At 39.3% G+C, this 16,874-nt stretch overlaps 1 protein-coding gene across 1 annotated transcript in view; it reads right to left on the reverse strand.

Annotated features, from left to right (window-relative positions):
- sema3h (sema domain, immunoglobulin domain (Ig), short basic domain, secreted, (semaphorin) 3H) overlaps positions 1-16,874 on the reverse strand; it is a 68,192-nt gene that overhangs the window by 38,543 nt on the left and 12,775 nt on the right. Inside the window, exon 2 of the mRNA XM_014970251.2 lies at positions 2,722-2,876. Within this exon, the coding sequence (XP_014825737.1) occupies positions 2,722-2,876 (155 nt within the window). The remainder of the gene's footprint in view (positions 1-2,721; positions 2,877-16,874) is intronic.

A 16,874-nucleotide genomic window follows, 5' to 3' on the forward strand; every position in this document is an offset into this window, starting at 1 on the left:
TGCGGAGCCGAGATGATCAGATTAGATTAGTGACCGCACTCGGCCTAATCTCCAGTACCACACACTGACAGGAACACGGACCACCGCTGGAAGAGTACCACCAGGTGAAGGCTGTGGTTAATGGGAATTTATCCTGCTGTGGAAAGCATGCTGGCTGTCATCTTAAACCACATGCAGGAAGAGTGAAGGGCTAGTAAATCAACAGCAAAAAGGAAGGGAAAAAAAGCAAAACAAAAAAAGATGGAAAAGTGTTGAAAATGTCAAAAGTTCTGCTGCGAAACCAGAGAAGGAGCAACAATGAAAGGAGAAATTTGAAAACAAAAAGCCACAGAAATGCAACCCAACCCATGGTGACCTCTCTGGGTGATGGTGGCTGCCAGCTGTAGGCTCTCAGAAAGAGAATGCCCCGAGTGTCATGTGTGGTGGTTGCGAGGTGGTGAGGAGAGACGCAGAGGCCCAGGTTGTGATAAAGATGATGATAGATTTAATGAAGAAAGCTCAACAGTCCAGAGCTTTCTTCATTAAAGAAAGCTCAGGACTGAGCTTTCTTTAATGAAAGAGAGAGTTAGCACACAGCTAATTACCGTAGGAACTGAAAAACTAAGGACTGAAAAAGAGCTAAACCCAACACAGGACTTTACAGTTCAACTGTGATGGCAGGCAGACAAACAACATACGTTTGACAAGGATCCGACAAGAGACAGAGACAACAGGAGGACTTAAATACACAGGGAGGGTAATCAGGTAACTAGACACACCTGGGAAGCAATCAACGGGGAAGACGCAGAGAGAGAGACTCAGGACAGAAACACTTAAAAATAAATACACAGAAACACGGATCATGACACGGAGGTTTTTTTTATTTATTTTATTTTTTAACTGTAGCCTCATCAAAGTCTCTGAAGGCGATAGTTAAAGTTCGGCACGCTGCCCTGGGATGAACTGGGGACAGTAGATATGTCAGAATCAATTCTTTCAAGAGTTTCCAATGTAATCACGCAGTGTTTAAAAGTTTGGACAAAAAAAAAAAAAGAGAACATAGCACTGTGAATATTAACAGCATAAGAGGGGAAAATAACTGCACAAGATATGAAATGGTATAAACAAATTATAAATACTGTATGTGAAAATGCAAAGCGTAGAAAACCCGCATGAAGCTAAGTCATGAGTTAAAATTATCTCTCCTTTCACTGGCGGAGAGCCGGGCACAGTGGGTGGCTGGCTGGAAGAACCGGTGTGTCCGTCCGTCTCAGAAGCTGTTCGTCTGCTCGCCTACCTGTTTGTCCCCCTGACGTGTTTGCGTGCACGTCTGACTGATGAGGATATTGATTTGATCCGACAGATCACGCTTATGAAAAGGCAGCGCTGTCGCTGTCCTTGCTGTGACCCTGAACTCAACCAGCCATTAACGTGTTTGTCTGGCCGTTTGGATGTGGTGTGAAACATCAGGGTGGCGAATGCTGGTTGCTTTATTTCCTTCCACTAGACAGTTTCCTCCCATATGTACATCTCCATGAATATGAGACCTGCTCAACTGATTTTGAATTTGATGTTGTTTGTGTGAGAGTGTAACAAATATCCACATCAGTGTTTGGTGAGTTTTGTTGCACCAGTGCCTGCAGCATGGGAACGAGATCATCTGGGGTTGTTACGCTTCTTGCCGGAGGGATCCTGTCCACACCATCACTGATTTTACACAAAACTGAGACTTTCTAATGCATTTGTGCGTTTTGTCCATTTTGTCCATATGAATTTTTTAAATAACAAAACCTTAGTTTAAAAATACAAAAAAAACCTTAGGTTGTTCTTAGGTAGATTCCAAGTAACAAATTGTCTAACTCGGATAAAAGATCAGCTGACTGAAAGTTCCCATTTTGTTCAATGCCAGTTAAACAGAGGCAATGATTATCGAACAAACATACTTAGACTTTTCTTCTCAATTCTCTCCATCAAGTCCAGTTTATGTAACTTGTCAGTAACTTCTGATCCCGACTCAAATCTGGACTCTCGTGGAAAATCTTCTTTATGTTCTGGAATTTTACAAAACTCAGACCTGTCGTGCCATCCGCCGCACTAAAACACGTTTTAATGCATTTGTTTCTTTACCCTTACTATTGTATTACATTGTTTAATAGACTCTAATAGAAAGCTGCAGACAGCTTTTAATTGTTTATACAAGTTCAAAAGTAACATTGAAATATGAATCCTCCAACAAAAAGCAGTGGGATGATCAGGCTCTGGTACATTACATGCTTTCATGTTGTTTTACAAAAGAGATGAAGAAGGTTTTGGAAAAATTAACAATCAATTCTTCTATTTTGTTTACTCTTTTCATAATTTTTTCCACCCCTCCCCAGAAACAGTTAAAGAAGATGAAAATGATCCTTCCCCTGCTATGATTCTCTTTATGTTGCTTAATGAAACATATTTCAATAAAGAATTAAGTAACTAGAAATGAAGGTCCAGAGAACGATTTGTGTTGCTGTAAGTTGCTTACAGGCGTCAGGACAGATAAGGGATCCTGATGGGATATAAGTGAGAAGGGTGTGACTTTGCTCTTAAATTGTCAGTGATTACCTCAATCAAGTTATCAGATTCGTAAATCTGCCGTTATTTGACACAATTTCGGGTGAAAACAGTTTACCCTATGCCCATACGCACACACACTGAATGGTTATCTTCCTTTGGTTTATTGGTATGTGTGCGTCTTCCACTTCATACCTTCCGCGGGTTCTGCGTGATGTCATCCAGACTCGTAGAGAGAAGATTATCTTTCATGGCCACATATAGACGCCTCCTGTCCTCATCAGGCAGCAGGGAGTGGAGGTCTCCTGCTTCCAAAGGCAGCGTCAGCAGACGGCCATTTTGAATGAGCTCTGCAGTGGAGAAGAAGAAGAGAAACACATGACATAAATATAACACATAACATAAGACCAAGCGTAAGCAGAGAAGGCTGAAACTTCAGCAAATGCACCAGAAAATGTGAAATTAGTGCTTAACACTTTGGCTGCCAGGCCCCAATAGGTCAAAGGTCCAGAAAGAGGGATGCTATTCTGGACTTTTAAAGTTATTATATCCTGTTCAGGTTTATCTTTAAGATAACTCAGTATTGATTAGCCTATTTGATCAATCCAGGTAGCTTTTAAATCATGTCTAAGCATCAGAAAATGTCTCCAAAGCTCAGAGTGAATTACCAAAACTAAGCATAAAGACTGGGAAAGAAAGACCTCCGCAGACCAGCTGCTACCAACCAGAAACTCTAAAAACTGATGTTTTTCTGGTCGAGGAACGCACCATGCCAGAAAGTGAACTGGTCCCACCAACCACAACCCTCTTTAGTGTGGAAGCTAACAGAAGGAACCCTCAAAGTTAGCTATTTTTATGTCGGAGAGATCTTTAAAATGAAACTACAGCAAGCATAAACGGTGTGAGACAGGAAACTACTTTCCACTTTTAAACAGTGAGAGGATAACGTGAGGGGTGAATGTTTTGTAGTAAAATTGCATTGTTGTTTTAAAACAAGGTTTTATAATCTCTATGGGTTTAAACACAGAATGTTGTTTTCAGTTAGTATAATTGGACCCCCTGCCATTTGCCGTAATCCCTCATCTACTGTCAATGACATTAAAATGTCTGTAATCATGTTCTTATTTTAAAATGATATAAATAATATATTACAACAATTCTGCTTTTCACATGCACCTCTAGTCTAATATAGTTTATGAATCACTGCATCAAATAAGGAAGGCTAGAAAGCAATGCTATTAATTAATGAGGTTAATTCATAGAACCTTTTAATAATTAGTAATTATTTTTTTTAAATTTGTGTAATCTAAAAATGAACATCGTCAAGTCAAAGATGTACATCTGTATTAAATGATAAAAAGTACTTTGTATTAGTTAAGTTTCAACTCCAGTATGAATTAAACAAAATATAGTAGAAAACACAAGATTTATAAAACAAAATTAAAAGTGGGGAGAAATCTGTGTCAACAACAACAACCAGCTTTGACGCAAAATATTGTTTTACAAGTGATCAGATAAGCAGACAGACAAACTTTCCCACACCTGCAGTTTCTATGAGATGTTCATCTCTTGGTTGTTTTTTGTTCTGCTTCATCTGGACTCTCACACTAAACAAAAAAGTTGAAATGCATGTTATATGAACACACACTTACATCTTGATATGCTGTACTTGTGCTTCAGACAGGCTGTGGGATAACAATGGATTCTGAAATGACTAATGATGAGTGTACTGATTGCATTTTTTCTAAAATGATTACTCTGTCGCACTATGTAAGCTATGAGAACTATGATGAGGAAGATTGTTGGATATCTGAGTAAGGACACAAATAGCGCGTCAGTCTGTTTTGTGCGTGAACCATCAAAAGAGCCAAGCGTCCTTCAGTGGATTAGAGTTGGCGTCAAACAGCAAAGAGGCATCGGCTTTATAACAGTGGCAGACGGGGCTTCACACACTGGCAGCTCCTAATAGTACGCTGAAGTACACAGAGTTTTTGAAACACATTTGCCTTATAAAAAAAAAAACTGGATGACATTGTCGCGCTGCGTTGGTAAATTACACTGAACATGTTCCCCTGATGTCATCCAAAGAAACACGTTAGGACCGCGATCCCAGGCCAAGTGTTTAAGCCAGACGAAAAATGACCATTTATGCTTTTTTGGGCTGCTGCATTTATACTCCAGCAACTAATTTACATAAATTGCTGCTCAGAGCGCCTAACTGTTTAACTTCATGATTTATCACCCTCCACAGCAGCAGCAAACTCAGCTCCTTTTTATGTTAAAAATTAGGTTTAGTTTTGGTCTCTCCTGACGGTGGGCAGTCGTGTGCTGCCTGTTCCTCTGCGGTGATGGATAACACCTCTGAAACACACCGTTTGTCTCATCGGACTGGTAAATGTGAGCCGACATTGTGCTCTGAAGTGCATCGTGCATAATATAATTGAGTTAATCTCCTTTGATATGGCGCAACAGTTTGAATTTTTGGCACGAGTTGTTTCTGTGAAACGTTGAAGACTCACTGCATTATGCAAGACACTTTCAAATTTGATTTAGGATATAATTCAAGGTTATGAAGAAATTTGTTGTTATGTTTATACAGAGAGGAAGATTTTTGCTCCAACGATGAAACGGATAAGAAGAGTGCAAAAGATGGAGGAAGTGCTGTATTTAATCAAATAAATACCTCAAACAAGCTGCTCTGTCTGTTCTTTATTTTATTGTGTTGTGCTGCAGTGTATAGCGTTAATGAAAAAAAGATAACGAGGAAAGAACGGATCAGACAGAAGCATAGCTGTCAGAGACAGAAAGAAGTGGGAAGCTGGTGGTGGAAGAGCACAAAGTGATGACACACTGAGAATAACATGCAGGGATGGATACAGACATGGCAAACTGCAGATTGGGGTGGCAGAGAGGTCAGACACAGCAGGAGCATATTTGCAGTGTCTTAGCTGAGTAGTCGTTTCTTCAGGTGGCAACAGGAACATTTTAATCACCCTAATACCAAACAACCACTATGCATGTGAAAGGCAGGTCTTCGGTTTTCAGCTATGTGTTTGTTAACCAACTTTACCTTGAGAGCTAAAAGACAACGAGGAATACAACCGTCCAAATGCTTACAGAGCGCACAACACTTAAACATAGGTTTTAAAATGTTAAAACTTCAAAGAAGGTGTCTGTGTGTTACATAGTCCTGAACATAATTATTATAACAATAACCTTATCTAACAAAGACAAAACCTTTCTGGCTGCTAAGATACATCCTCAGACAGAACCAGATCGCAGAGGCTCTTAACTCTGCATTTAGCTGAAAATGTCAAATGCATTGATGGGAATCTGGTAAATGTAATCAATGAAACACCGAGCATTTTTAGTTTACTCATACTTTTCTTTGTGTTTCAACAAAAGCCACTCTTTTATTTGCTAACTCTGCAGACAGTTGTTTGATTACATGTCTTTAGTGTATTTTAAGTGTTTTTCACCACAAATATGAAAATGGTTCAATATGTTCTGTACATAACACACCAAATTGAAAAAAAGTCTTCCTAATCTGTAAAGACAACTTCAATTTCTAACTCAGGATTGTAAAGTTGGTATTGGCGCCTGAGGACATCGCTTCAGCAACTTGTGCCAGAGACATTGCTTGAGTTTTTTTCTCCATCAAAAGTCCATTTAAAGCTGCTGAATTCATCACAAGGTGTTTTTCTTTTCCTGAGATTATTTCTAGAAAGATAACAAAAAAAAGAAATGTACAAAAAGTTGTGATCCCTTAAAGATTCATCAAAATGACAAGTTTTCACAACTGGATCCAATTAAAAGGCTTCATGCCGAGGGCTCATGTGACTTTTCTTTACAGTTTCTGGGTGGCATCGTTTTCACTAAGTGCAAATTTTGACACATTTGAATAGGCAAGATTTAAACCTCTCTGCCTTGTTATGAAAGTAGCAAAGCCTCAAAGAAATGGAACATAAAATTGCTCTCTTGCTGTAAAATCTGTTGTCAAGTTATCAACCTCTAATTTAAAAATATTTATATATAATTTTGAATTAAGTCACATCAGAGATTAAAAATACTGACGACTTTTTAAAATGGCTGATCGAAATACTGGTATCTCATTAGGTCCTATATTTATTAGCTGATGTATTGACATTTTGTGTAGCTGTTGTAATCGCAACACTATTATAAATCACATTAAAAAAAAGGAAGAAGTTACAGACAAACCAGCTGTTGGGTAGGAGCTCTGACTGGTGACATGCTTGTGTTTCCACGATGACAAAAGTGAGTACGCTTTTTGTTTTTTATTGGGGGGGGGTTTCATAGTCTGTAAATAGAGATTAAGTTGTTACAGTGACAGGAAAATAACTTGGTGTCACAGAATTATAATTTAAACACAAAGGATTAAGTTTTGCCATATTTTCTCTTATAAAGATGAATCGAGTAGCCCAGGTTTAACCTCATCTCTTTCATTAGTTTTTTTTTTAAGGAAAGTCACTGAAGTAGCTACTTGTGGCCAGTGTCCTAACTTCGTCTCTTGTTAGTCTCAAAGTACAATAAGACAAAGTTCACTGTTATGTGGCACAAAATAAGTGGACATAATTGAATTAAACGAATGAATTACTGTATGTTTGGATACAATCAGGAAAGAGTACTGAATATTTACTCCTTATCCTGGGAAAAGGAGAGCTGGTTAGAGCATTGCGTCTTGCAGTTTCATAAAAACACAAATTCTTTCATTCCTCCGCCAATAGCTCTGACAGATTAAAATAGGTCAAACTGAATTAAGAATAATGAAAAACCTTGATTGTTTCTTTGCACTGTTAACTATGACAATGACAAATAAACCCATAGGGGGTGAAAGCCAAGTGTATAACGGGGAGGAGAGGAGGAAAAGGTCAATGGGGAGATGAACAGCTGGAGGGAAAGATGAGAAAAATGGAATGGAAAAGTGACAATGAGATGAAACCGGGCTGATGGGTGAAGACAGCTACGAGATGAGAATGGGAAAAACGTCAAAACAACGGATGATGATGGACAGATGAGAGAGGCAAGGAGAGGGGAGGAGGCAGGAGGAGGCGAACAGACTGAAAGTAATCCTGATGGACGAAATTAATAAATAATGATGGATAATGATGAGGGTGAGGGGAAGAGGAGGGACGAGGAAGAAAACAGGGGGATTGGGCGAGATAGGTCGATACGGGTGGAGGAGGAAATCATGTTTTGACGACACCGAGGGGATGAAATGATGGACACAAGGGCGGATTGGGGAAGAAGTGGAGTCAAATGAGAAAGCAGATTTGAGAAGAAAATGGGAAAACCACGTTACAATGAGCAAGAGGGAAAACAGCAGGTAAGAAGACGGAGGGAGGGGAGATTAGCTGAAGGGAGATTAAAAAAATAGGGGAAAAGAAACCTGAACGGAGGACAAAATTCTCTGATGACAAGGTGGAAAATGATGAGGAAAAAGTGGCAAAGTGAAAAAAGAAGAAAGGAGGGAGCAAAGAAAGAAAGATCGAGGCAGCAGACAGAAATTAGAAGAACCTCAACATGCTGACAGTTGGGTGAAACACACGAGATGGATGAGCAGAAAGAAAATAAGATTTAAAAAAAAAAGAGGAGAGGAAAACATGACTCAATGGAAACCGAGAAATAATCAGCAACAGAGAGACAGCAGGAAAGAAATGGACTTTCAACCCAAAAGAAAATAGCAGAAACTTATGGTTAGCTCAGCATGAAATCTCACTGGGTTCTTTGTTGTTATTCAGCAAAGCATCAGGGAGGTAAATTGTTTTGTTTCACACTGATCTAGGTCTCATTAATCCAAGAGAGTGCATCAGCAACAAAATAACTTCAACTGATTCAGTTTTTTTCATTTAGCTTAGATTTGGCTGAACTCAGATACAAATAAAGATGAACTTTTTTCTAATCACTGTAAGAATGAAAGCCTACCGGGTTTCCAAATGGAGGTTCTGTTGAAATGATAAAGTTCACAATTGCTGAAAAGGAAACATGCTATTAAAAAAAAAAATCAACAGGGAAGACCACTCTATCCGACCATTCCTGCTTTGGTTTGCTTACATTTAAAATAGTTTTTTAAGATCTTGTAAAGTTAGATGTGCTGAGTTTATAAATCGCTACCAGTCCAAGTCATTTAAGATGTCATATTTACTAATACGTGAGGTTTAGACAGCAAAGTTGTGCACACTATCTACTGTACGTACAAGAACGTTATTAAATTCACTTAAACACTTACACTCCCTGGCCACTTTATTAGGTATCTTTCTAAGTGGTTAAATTACTTACTTGGTGCCTCAGGAATGTTCAAAAAGAGTTCTCCTTTCCAGCAGGAAAGTTGATGTACTGCTGGAAATTGTGCTATTGTTTTTTTTTTTTTGTGTTTTTCTCAACGTCTCAACTTCGTTGGAATTGGGGTTGAACAAAAAAAGAGCAAAGAAAGCATGAAAATCCCCAAACATTTGTTGATGTTTTTCCTGACAAGCCCTGCACATGTAGAAATAAGCAAGTGTGCTGAAGGAAAACTCAATCAAAAGTTGTTGAACTTTGTTGCATCAAAGAAGGTTTGTAGACCTTCAGTTATATTTCAGTCAACACTTGATTATGGCAGTCACGTTGCAGCCGCTCTCTGTGCTGGCTGTCTCTTCACCTCATGAATATTTCAGCAAAAAAGAAAAAAAAGTGATCTAATCTCTTGAAAAAGAAATCTACTTACCTGCTTTGTCACCAACTGTGTTTAGCCAATAAATGTCTTGAATTTCAAACATTCCCAGCTTGCCAGCCTACGTCTGGAGGAAGGAAGTTTCTAAGAGGCTCTTACTTTACAGGATATCAGACCCTGGTGGGGATTCATGCCTTCCTGCTCCTACTCAAGCATCCAGCTCCTCACCAAAATTACTGTGTGCACCTCAGGAGCAGCATGACCTTGTTTCACACAATATGAGGGGAAAAAAACTCAACTTAATTGAATGTGAAACCACCGCTGCGGTGAGAACGCCAGCAAGATTCTGCATCTGTTATCCTCACAGGTTCCTGTTGGGTCAGACAGGCTGAAACATGTTGATGTCGGGGTTTAATAAATCAGTAGAAAAAGGATGGAACCTTCTCCATGAAGGACGCTGTCATAAACTTGTCAAGAGTTCTTTGTGTAATAATAGAAATCGGATATCACCCTTGAGTCAGGATCACATGCTTTATATTGAGTCGACTCTCGATGTGATTACAACTCTGGCTTGTTTTCTTTATTCTGACACGACAGCATGAGCGCACACAGACAAACCCGGCATATTTAAGCCCATAGGAATGAACAACTCTTATTTAATATGAAAAACCAAAACAAAACATTGTTTCATCCGCCACAAACACAGAGCGTTCCTCAGTCATAAAACACCAGCTGCACCTACTCCACCCTAACTCTTGGGACAGTTGCCTTGGATACGGCAACCATGCCAACATAATTTAGGAGGGGGCACGGAGGGGGTGTCTCTTGGCCCTCCACCCACTGCCGCCCCGCCTCACACACACTCACACACACAGATGATTGATTTGGCCAACACCTCTGCACAACATTTCTAACAGGGTCGATTGGAATAATGGGGTATTTCTAAGACATCAAAGACATTTGTCAGCGGGGGGCCGGAGGGGCGAGGGTCCCTTGAGGACACACACTTAGACATATTTCCTGATACAACAGAATAATAAACTTTCCCCCATGCTTCTCACTTACATGCAGCCAGGGCCGGATTTACAAGAACGTGGGATGGTGCCCTGGCCACTAAAGGAAAATTATTTTACTAATGCAAATGACAGTACATTATTATTATTATTATTATTATTATTATTATTATTATTATTATTATTATTATTATTAGGTAGATCTATACATAATTCAGAATGAACTGATGATGCTAAATGATGATGGTAGGTTTAATGTGTCACTTGGCCAGTAACTCCATGTTGTTCCCCAAAAAACTTCATAATTTTGAAATACTCGAGTACTGTTTTTATTCATAAAAATCCCAAAATATTATTACAAGTTACCTGATATGGACCCATGGCTCTTATATAAAAGCACAATGCCTGCAAAGAATACATTCATAGATAAAAAAAACTATGGGCTCCTTCAAAATTTGGAGCTACTGCAAACAACATGAAGCATGCAACAGAGCTTACGCTTTTTATTTACATTTTTGTCAGGTCATAACCACATACTGCAATATATCCAATTGGGAAGAAAAAAAAGATAAGTGGTTTTCAAAACATTTTACAAATAAAAACTCAGAAGGTGTGGCAAGCATTTGTATACAGCCCCCTTTACGCTGATAGCCCTGGGAAGATTCCTTATTAGGATAACGACTCCAAAATTCAAGATGACCCAGGAATACGTTGTGTGAAGTTATAACGGATCATCCCAACTTATGAATGTGTCATAGAGAACTGTGAAATCCGTTTTCTCAACATAGAAAGAGTGCAACACATTCGCAGACCTGTGGATGTATGGAAACACAAGAAGCACATGTAAGGAAAAGCTCTGGTCACATGGCAACACAAGTTGAGCTTTCTGCACTACATGAAAAACTACCTGGGTGTTTGTTGGAAAACCAAGACTGCACAATTAACCTAAACCTGGAAGAAAAAAAAACAGAAGTGGCAGCATGATGCTGTGGGTCGGGTTTCAGGGAAAAGGGGTGGAGCTAAAAACAGAGCAGTCCTTGACAAAAACCTGTTGGAGGCTATCAAAGACTGGGGTGAAAGGTCACCTTCCAACAGGACGACCACCCTAACCATCCAGAGTAGCAATGGACTGGATTAGATCAAAGCATATCTATGAGCTAGAACGGCCCATTCAAAGTCCAGCTCTGAATCAAGTTGAGAATCTGTGGCAAGATTTGAAAATACACACACATTCTTCATCCAGGCCTTAATGAATCCGAGTGACATTAACCGTAGCTGCCAACCTGAAATCTTCTGGCCTACGTAACCCGATGCAGACAGAAGAGATGAGCCTGCTCTCGTTCCAGCCTGCAATAACTTTCCAGATGGAAGTTTTGAGAAAGTGTTCTTAAAGACCAGAGAGCAAAAGTTTCAGAGACAATTTGATGATTTGACTCGCCCACGGGCAATTTCACTCCCCAGCTCCGCAACCTTTTCAGAAACTCTGGATTGGAATTGATTTCTTTCAAAACAACTCGCAGCTCATATAATGCCTTTGAACAACACTGAGAGATGGAGGAACAATTTGACACAAAATAGCAAATTGCTATACAGCATACAGAGTAGGGCATTAAAAAAAAGGCATGAGAGAAAGTCATCAAATGGCGATTTATACTCTGGGGAAAAAAATGCTTTTAGTGTCGGTAGCTGCCACAGGTATGAAGTTATTTTTCACATGGTTCCTCAGAATAGATCATTTGGACCCACCCTGCAGGTTTTATTGAGTAGTTCTGTAATGACTTCTGAAACGTTCACTAACTTTAGGGCAGCCAGAATACAGACGGTGGTCAATAAAAGTGCTTCAACTTTACATTGCGTGACATTTCTTATGAGTTCAATAGAAAAACGCAGAAATCTAATTACTCGTTTTAACTTTTTCTTATGATTATGATTCATCCTAGTTATTACTATTTGCTACTAATCCTGTTAATAGTCTTGTTGTTGTGAACTGTACGTTTTCTGAAAACATAATACTGTTATTGTCCTTGAAACATCATTATCAGTTTAACTCTGATATGATTATGGACATTTTGGTCCATTTGTTTACATTTTTTAGTTGATAAATCAATTATTTTTGCTGCATTACTGCACTTGGCACACTTTTTAGTAAGAAACATTTTCTTTCACAAATTTTGAAATTCAACTTCATATGTTTAAGAGATCAAAAGAAAATTCCAAAATAATGCTAAATAAAACTTTAATTTTGTTTTTCTCTGCTTACATATCTTAAGCCACTTAGGATCTGTTCAAAACTTTCTATAATTTTGATCACTGTAGCCCTTAAATGCCTGTTTTATTTATGGAAAATACACAAAGATGAGCTGTGTTGCATGTAACAATTTTTGGGCAGCTGGAAAATATTAGCAATCAGTCTTAGTTATGTAAAATATTAAACAAATATTGACTTTAATGCATTAATAGTTATTTGTAGCACAGTGTTTAAAATGTTCTACAACTTCATTTACTGGCAAAAAATATCCCATCAATCCCATTAATCTTTGTTAAGACCACAATTTATAATCCTACAGATGTTGGAAAATATATATTCATGTGCAAGATGTCAGGGTTTCATCTTGGAGAAAAATAAAACATTTCTTTTTCCACCAAAAAATTCACCATCATGAGGCAGTACGATGCATATTTATAATTTTAAAACTCAATGTCTTTATGTTGTTAAAGTTGATTGGTTACACCGCTGTACTTAGGGCAGTACAATGTATCACAAATGTATTGTAATTTAATACTTTCATGACTAATAAGGCAAATAATTGGTTGGAATAACAATTATCTGCTGCTATGTTAAAGATTAAGAAGAGATAATGCAGAGAAAATGAATTAGCAGGCTGTTATAACTGGGAAGGCAATGGTCAGTTGTGGTCAGGGAAAGCGCAATCTGTTCAAACACTTTAAAGAGTACACACACACACACACACACACACATACACACACACACGATTGAAAAGCGCAGCAGGCCTTATAAGCATCAAGTTGACAGCAGGGTAGAGAAAGTTCTTGACCTCTGATCAGAGCCAATTGGCCTCTGACTCCTGTCGCTGGGAATCAAAGACGGAAAAGGTTACGGTGTAAAGGAACAGACGTCCTGCGCCATAATCCCACAAGTCTGTGCCTACACGCTAAAACCTGTGCATGAATGGTCCCTTTCTTTCAGTGGATGGCTCTGCCTGTCCACATTTGCCTCTGTAAGTGTGTTGTTTACACCGTGTTCATAGGTGTGTGTTCGGATGAACGTGTGTTTTGTCAGCGGCCACGTATTTTTGTCCATGGTGAACATTAGATTAAAGGCTGCTGGTCATGGGAGCACTGACGGACCTCAATGTGATTATAGAAAATGTGCGGCTTGTGATGCAGCTGAGGACATTCCTGCACTGCAGAACATTCCCTCTCTCAGACGCTCAGACAAGCAAATGCATCTGTGTGCTGTTAAGCTAGCAAGGCCAAATTAATATTAAGAAAAAAAGACTCAGTTAAGCATTGGAGGTAATTCTTCATGATGCATTTAAGCTTCCTAAGTAGGTGTTAAATAATAGTTTTGACTCATGGACGTTTCACCAAAACTAAATCTGTGAAACCTGCATAATCAAAACAAGAAAATGTGTCAGCCCTGAAAACTTGCATCAGTCAGATTCCGTGTTGTTAATATATCTCCATAACAAAAGGCACCCCGGGGTGTTTTTGCATTAAAAGATCTGACAATTTCCTCTGAAGAAGCACTTGGCAACAGTTTATCATGACATAATCACCGAGCTCAGGCTGCTTTATTCAATTTGCCACATGGCGTTTCAGTGCAAATAATCACATGCTACATAATGGAGAGACGTGAATCAATAACACTTTAATTTGATTCATTTGGCTAGAGTTGGAGTAGTTATGAAAGACAAGAGGAAAACGTATGATAAAACGTAAAGGGAACTGAACAGAAGACAAAGTGAAAGTAGCTTTAAAATTAGCAAGCAGGTGTCTGCTGGCTCTGCTTAGGATGCCTGAAGCATACAGTAGCTCTGCTCTAAGCTACAGCTTCACTTCTCATCTTCTTCCAAGGCCAGTGCCCTACTTGCAATTTTAAAGAGAGCTGTCAGAGAGTTTGAAGGTGTCTTCCTTTTTCTCTGCTCCACTTTTCCATGCAATTACTTTTTTTTTCTTTCTTTTTTTTTTTTGCTGCGGATTTGGAGGACGAATCAATGCCCAGCGAGATCCAAGTTTCAAATATTAAAACTCTGGGAAAAAAAATAATAAATGTTTACTGGATTTTTAAAAGAAAAAAAAAAGAAATTATAGAAGTACAGCAGAGTCTGGCACTGCAAAATCCACACTGTTATTTCTTATTTTAGACTAGATAAGCCATGCTTACGGCTATTGATGTGTTTGTTTCCTCCAGCTGCTAAAACAGCATCCCTGCAGTCCTGTTTTGATTTTGTTTGTCTTTTTGAATTAAAAATATACCAAGGAATAACAATAAAGATTGTGTTCACATTGTGTCAGACTACAAACAAAAATGTTAACGTACTTTATCGTGTGGAGGAAAACTATCACTGTAAAGACACCATGGTGAAACATGAGGAGGATAGCATAACGTTCTTCATGAAACTTACAGCTAGCGTGGAACACACAGTGAAAGGGTTAAAGTGATTAGAACATGTGGTAGGATGGCCCAGTCAAAGTACAGACTTAGACACAATAAGAAATTATAAAATACTAGAAATATATGCAAACCTTATACAAACACATCCCAAAGGACTTTAAGCTGCAATTGCAGAAACATGTTGGTTCTGCAAAATTTTGATTTAGAACGGCTGAAAACAAATACATGCATTCATTTCAGATTTCCACTTGTACAAGAAATACAAAAATATGGATCTTTTCACTTCTCAGTCATGGGCTACTTTGTCTATTATATACAGCATAATCCCCCCTGGTCTGTGGTTCAAATGTGAAAAAAAGAACCTAATTGAATACTTTTGAATGGTGTCTTATATGTGTGTTTTTTGTTGGGGGTTTTTGTAGATTGAGGCTGATAGATCTGAGCACAGCTGTTGTTGTCAAGGTGAGGCACTCAGCCACGATGCGTGGTGGTCATAAGTTAGGAATGACAGGAAAAAATCCTTTTGGCACACGGTGCGGAGAATGTCAGAGCAGTTTTTCCATGCTGGCATAGCAAGAGCATTTGAGGACAGATGTGACGTCCCGGTCTCCAGGGGCTGGAGTTTATGAATAGTTAGATTCACTTCAAATGGTTTCCATCCGAAACCTCCTAAGAGCTGCAAAATATTTCAAAAGAAATGAAAAGTAGATGGCGATGAAATAAACATTATCTCTACCTTTAGACTCCAACTATTATATATTATATTCCTTATTGCGAAGCCTTTTAACGTGCAAACACAAGCTTCCTTTACCATTAATCTGTCCAATTATTCTCCTCCAGCCTAAAGCATTGTCCATGTGAGAGTATTAAGGATCTACACATGTGTGTACCTTTGTTTCTGTGTCTTTGTGAGCATCTGTCTTTGTCAGTCTGTTTGTCTGCTCACTGAGCCCCAGGGAACTTTAGCTGTCTGGTGCAGTGTTCCCAAAGGGAGGACTTTGTTGGCTGCGCCACAAGAGGAGGGTGTCGTTGGAGGGGCAGGAATGAGACGCGGGGGGTGAGGAAACCGGGGCACATTTCCTGTGGAAATGGGGTTATCACTTCACAATTACTGGTGCAATTACAGTGGGAGGCCTGCAGAAGCTTGGGAACAAAGCCTATAGGCACACAGATGGGCACTCGGATGGAGACATGAGCGCACATGCAATCTTGTCGAACACTCGTGTCTATACGAGTGTTCAAAAAAAAGAAGTGGCACTGTTTTGTTAAGTATAAGTGCCCTCATGGTCTGTCTTTCACAGAGTGCCTGAATGTGCTGGAGAAGGTCGTCTTGGTGTCTTAACCTCCCGCTGTGACAAGAGTGGCTCAATCCATAATAGACAGTCATTGTGTTTGAGGTCACAATGTCGTTATCTATCCACTGGGACACTGTAAATTTTCCCAGATGCAGGATTAATTGTCTGCTTCGTCCCTCACACGATGCCACATACATGTGCAAATCCAGCCCCTCATTACTGCTCAAGCGCCCTCACTCTCTATGTGGGACCACTTTTTCTCCGGGACCGGGACTCGTTTCTCTCTTTTATTTTTCTAAAAGGTTAGAGTCATCTTTTAACCTGTCAACATCATCACTTTTCTGATGGCTCCCGACCCCAATTTGTGCTCCACAACTTCAGCCAACATAGAAAAATATACACACACAAACAAGCTCTGCTTAATGCGCCGTGCTGCTCCATTTCAGTTCAAATCCTTTAACACGGATACACACACACACACACACACACACACACACCAGTACAGAGTTACAGGCAAGCACAGACACACTAGGTCTGGACTGCATCACCCACAGAGCAGACCCACGTGGACAGCTTGACCCCCGACCTTTTGACGAATGAGTATTTATCATCATCAAACTGTTGGGTTTAGGTCAACGTGATGCTGCATACACACAATACAGTCTGGCTATTGTTTACATTTAATCTAATTTGTTTTTTGTTGTTTTTTGGGGGTGGGGAGGGTGAAGGGG

The sequence above is a fragment of the Poecilia mexicana genome, unplaced genomic scaffold, assembly GCF_051168715.1.
Source record: "Poecilia mexicana isolate PSO_F unplaced genomic scaffold, ASM5116871v1 scaffold_7, whole genome shotgun sequence".
Classification (NCBI taxonomy): domain Eukaryota; kingdom Metazoa; phylum Chordata; class Actinopteri; order Cyprinodontiformes; family Poeciliidae; genus Poecilia; species Poecilia mexicana.